The following is a 4,700-nucleotide window of genomic DNA, read 5'->3' as shown; positions in this document are numbered from 1 at the left end:
TCTAGCACATTTATCATTTACATTGGGTTTAGTGCCATATTCGTTATTCTGGGTCCCGCAATCTCAATCCAAGTCTTCTTCCACTCTTAATTTCCATTAGACGGTTATAAAATTATTTGACCAAACATGATTGAAGAACTAAAACGAAAATGCCACGGACTTCGATCGCCATTGTTGCACCCACAAAGAAACAAAGAAAGCTGCTACAGTTTCTCTAACTTCTCTGGGTAGTATTGGAGTTCCATTCCTTTCTTTGACGCAGCTCTAAACCTCTCCAGCAACATAAGAAAATCAAGTTTCGCATGCAAACTGAAACAGTTTTATTTGGCCAGAGACCTTTCAAGTTAAAAGTTTCTGGCTGAGAGGCTTCAATTTCAAGACGTAGAAAAAATTTACTTTTTTAAATTACAAGTTTTGAGCATCTCCAGCATAGTATTAGTTAGTATAGCCGGTAAAATACTGAAAAAGTGTAAATTTTTATTTTATTTTTTTCTATGAGAATAATTTTCTTACTGTATACATAAATTTTGGGAAGAGTGTGTCACCATCCTCTTGATGACATCAAGACCTGAGTTTCATATGCATAACAAAATAGGAGTCAAGATAATTTGTAAAAAAGACATTTATATACACCAAACAGGTCACAAACAGATCAGTCATGCATGACACCATGACGTACAAATCAATTGAAATTACAATCTTATATGCTCAATTTATTACAGTGGTGAATTAATTATTATGCAGTAGATTTTGATCCCCAACTGTGAGCAGCACCCGATAAACTCATCTATTTGGAAGCATTGGCGATCCCGAAGCGGTCTTGTAAAAAGGGAACTAATTTGTCTCTAGGAAGTAGATTTTCCTTGATAACACTGTTGTTCAGATATTCATCCACCCAGTTGCAAAGTTTGGAAAATTTGTCTTTGGTCAACAACTCTACTCACGATCCTTCTTCAAAAACTCCAATCCAGAAGCTTATGACGTTGTCGACAATGTCTACCATTTCAATGCTCTCTCCTCCAAAGAATCTCTTTTCTTTCGGCTCTTCTTCTAGAAGCTCAGATGCTTCTTCCACAGCCTTTTCACGTCTATACTCTCTTTTTAGTCTTTAAAGGACTCTTGTTGCATAAAACTTCTTCAATGTATTTGTAGTCCACTCCTTTTAGCTTCAGAGCAACCTCTACTCTGCAGCTAAAGGGGCTCATCCACGCACCAAACAACAATACTTCTTCCTCCGCCGCCATTGTCACACTTGGTGTTCTTGCAGTCTAAAGACTACTTTGCGCTGTAATTTTTGTGGTACTTGTCTCTCTTTGGATCTGATGCCCTTTTATAGAGCCACGATCCAAGAGGTTGTTTTTGCCAAAGAACCCTCTAGGATCTAGGCCTCAATTTTTTATTCTTTTTTTGTCCCCTGTAGTGTAGCTTTTCTCTTTTTCTTTTTGGTGATCAATAATTTATATGTATGAGCTGAAATAATTGGTTATAAATATTGGTTATAATTTATGTGTAGCTTTTCTCTTTTCTTGCATTATTTTTTATTTTTTTATGATTTTGTATTACAACATGATGACTATAAGTAGAAAGGTTGACCTGGAGGTAGCAAAACAGATCGGTGGGTCGATCCTTTACGACCTGTAATGACCAACGACCTGTTTAGGGTAAATCCAAATATGACATGTTTAGCTAACAGATCGGCCCCACGAAACTTAGACACGACACGATAAATTCGCGGGTCACTCGTTTATGACTCAAACCCGTTACGGGTAAAAAAAAATAAAAAATTTAATCGTATTTGGCGGGTGACCTGCGACATGACCCGTTTAGGGTAAATCCAAACCTGATAATTTCGTGTCGGGTTGTTGGGTTGTGTCAAAATTGCCAACCCTAATTGACCATATGCGTCATTAATTGCGATAGTCTCCATTCTCTCTAATATCAAGAAAATGGGCTGAAATATGACATCAGAACATATGGGAATCGTCTTCTCCAAGGGGCGACTGACATGCAAATTCTTGATTAAGTAGAACGTTGATTAAAAACGCCATTGATGATCTCTAATATGAAGAAAATGAGCTGAGATGACTTCAAGCACGTATAGGAATCGTTTTCTCGCTCCGACCACTCAAGAGCAGTGGATTAAAAAAAATCTCTCTCCTAAGAAATTTCTTAACAAAGAAAGTGGCCCACAGTGTTATTTAATTAATCATTAATGTGAATGTGTTGAATAATTTACTTTGAATAAGACGTAATTGGAGGAATCAAAATAATTGATTTCTATGCTGAATTCTTGTAAGGCAAAGTTTCATTAATAGATACTTTTTAGCGTGTGTATTCTATTAATAAAGCATACGTCTAAAAATACTTCTACAAAAATATTTTTCAAAGTTTCTGTTGGTAATGTTCTTGGATTCACTTGAGCAAATATAGCTTGAAGTAATTATGAATAATTTTTTATGCGTATTTTAGCATAATATTTATTATGTATGTATATGCTAACATGTGGTATTAGAGCCACCCTTTCATGATATTTTGTTCGGTGTTAACTGCTCTTTGATTTTGCTCAGTTTAACTTTTACGGCTCTTATATTGCTTCTTATGCTATTAAAAATGTTTTGAGAGCTTACATTGTATAAAAAAAATAACAAATTAGTCTTTATATATTATTAACTTTCTTTCAAAATCTTGATGGATCTCATTAATATATGTCTTTATGGCTCTTTGATTGATCGAGTATATGTTCAACCATTCCATTTGACCGACCAGGGAGTGGTTCAGTCACCCCTATCAAAAAATAAAATTGAAGGGGAAAGTACCAAGCCACCCCCAATGAATATGAAAGTGGCTGAGCCTCTTCTAGTTAATTATTCATTATTATAAAAATAAAAATAGTTTTTAGTTATAAATTTTTAACTTTTAGTTTTTTTGTTTTTATATATTTATATATTTATAGTTTTATATTTTTTTTTTCCCTCGAAACCAGCATTTTTAAGACATTTCAATTTACGCTTTAGTAGGGATTTTATTACAGACATAAATTTGAAAGACTGAAACTGCAAAGAGGAAATAGAAATAAATGGTTATAGCATTGGAATGAGTAAACATGAAGCTGGCCAAGCAGCTCACAAACAATAGTCATGATGCATACCAAGACACCTAAATCAAACGAAATTACAAACACATAAAGAGATGCCCAATTTATTAGAGTGGTGAATTATTGTGCAGTAAGATTTTCACCAACTGTGAGCGGCACCGTGTAAAGTGTACACACATCTATTTGGAAGCATTAGCACTCCCAAAGCGATTCCGTAAAAAGGGAACCAGTTTGTCTCTAGGAGGTAGATTTTCCTTGATAATACTGCTGCTCACATACTCATCCACCCAGTTGCAAAGCTTGGGAAATTTGTCTCTCGTTAACAACTCTACCCCCGATCCTTCTTCAAAAACTCCAAGCCAAAAGCCGATGACGTTAGCAATAATGTCTACCAATCCAATACTCTCTCCTCCAAAGAACCTTTTTTCCTTAAGCTCTTCCTCTATAAACTTTAGAAGCTCAGATGCTTCTTCTACAGCCTTCTCACGTCCATTCTCTCCACCCCAACAAGCTTTCCGTAACGCGGGCGTGCACTGAAAAAAGAAAAGAGAAACTCAAAATTTCGTGTGAGTTGCACCTTTTTCTCCATTTCTCTTGGTTGATTATATAACGTTTGTTTATACGGCGACACTAATAGATAGTCATTTTGAGTTTTCATGGCTGACTTTGGTAGACTTAAATTGCCATGCAAGAATACATAATACATATATGTACGTATACATAATCTTTATTAGCTTAAATTTCTTAGATAAATAGTATTTAAATGAGTAATGTTATATATTATATTTTTATCTCAACATGGTATCTTACAAAGTTGATATGACAATCTCACCCAACATTTGGATTTTTTTTCTTTTTAATAAGGACTAGTTCAAAAGTTGGTGGGGACTGCCACGTCAGCATTGTAAAATAGTCATTGTACGATAAAATAATGTTCCTTCTATCTCCTAATCTCGTGCTAATAAAATAATATAAATTTAATCATTTAATTAATATTCTAATAAATAATATTACCAGTAAACAAAGTTAAAAGAGAAAAGATAACTACCTTGTCGTCTATGAACTTGGCCCAGAAACGTGCAATGGCTCTCTCATGAGGATCTTTGGGCAAAATGGGATAGCCTGGCCAGGTCTCATCAATGTATTCCAGAATTACATCGGACTCCAAAATAGGCTTTCCATTGTGTACGAGGATGGGAACCTTCCCGTGAATGGGATTGTATTTGAGAAGCAAAGGACTCTTGTTGTCAAGATCTTCTTCCAAGTATTTGTATTGGACTCCTTTCAATTTCAGAGCTATCTCTACTCTGCAACTAAAAGGGCTTGCCCACACTCCAAACAACAATACTTCTTCGCCCATTGTCACTTCCATCGTGTTCTTGCACTTTAAACAGTTTGTGCTCTAACTTTCTTTTGGGTCTGATGCCCTTTTATAGACCCACCATTGTAGTAGAGTTTTTATGTTTTTTTTTTTTTTTTTTTTGGTCAATAATGATTTATATTATATTAATACATGAACGTGTTCTTGAAAGGGGGCTTCCTTCCAGTGATATTTGACGGGGAAAAAGCTACACGACGGCTCCCTTAACTTTGTTTTCGTGCGTCC

General features: G+C 35.3%; 1 protein-coding gene across 1 annotated transcript; it reads right to left on the bottom strand.

Annotated features, from left to right (window-relative positions):
* Positions 1–3,273: 3,273 nt before the first annotated feature.
* On the bottom strand, positions 3,274–4,454 carry LOC132191502 (glutathione S-transferase U8-like). Its single transcript, XM_059606542.1, has 2 exons — positions 4,143–4,454; positions 3,274–3,627 (listed from the first exon to the last, which is right to left on the bottom strand). The coding sequence occupies exons 1-2, from the start codon at positions 4,452–4,454 to the stop codon at positions 3,274–3,276; spliced, it is 666 nt and encodes a 221-aa protein (XP_059462525.1).
* Between the last annotated feature and the right edge of the window lie 246 nt (positions 4,455–4,700).

Source organism: Corylus avellana, chromosome ca9, assembly GCF_901000735.1.
Source record: "Corylus avellana chromosome ca9, CavTom2PMs-1.0".
Lineage (NCBI taxonomy): Eukaryota > Viridiplantae > Streptophyta > Magnoliopsida > Fagales > Betulaceae > Corylus > Corylus avellana.
Note: the sequence above shows the minus strand (reverse complement) of the source record. Positions and strands in the feature narration are given on the sequence as shown.

What these genes read in the sequence shown, in the direction of transcription:
- LOC132191502 (XM_059606542.1), bottom strand. Translation starts at nt 4,454, where the DNA reads ATGGGCGAAGAAGTATTGTTGTTTGGAGTGTGGGCAAGCCCTTTTAGT. An exon ending in CCAAGTTCATAGACGACAAG is followed by an intron (nt 3,628 to 4,142) that starts GTAGTTATCTTT and finishes TTCTTTTTTCAG; the next exon opens with TGCACGCCCGCGTTACGGAA.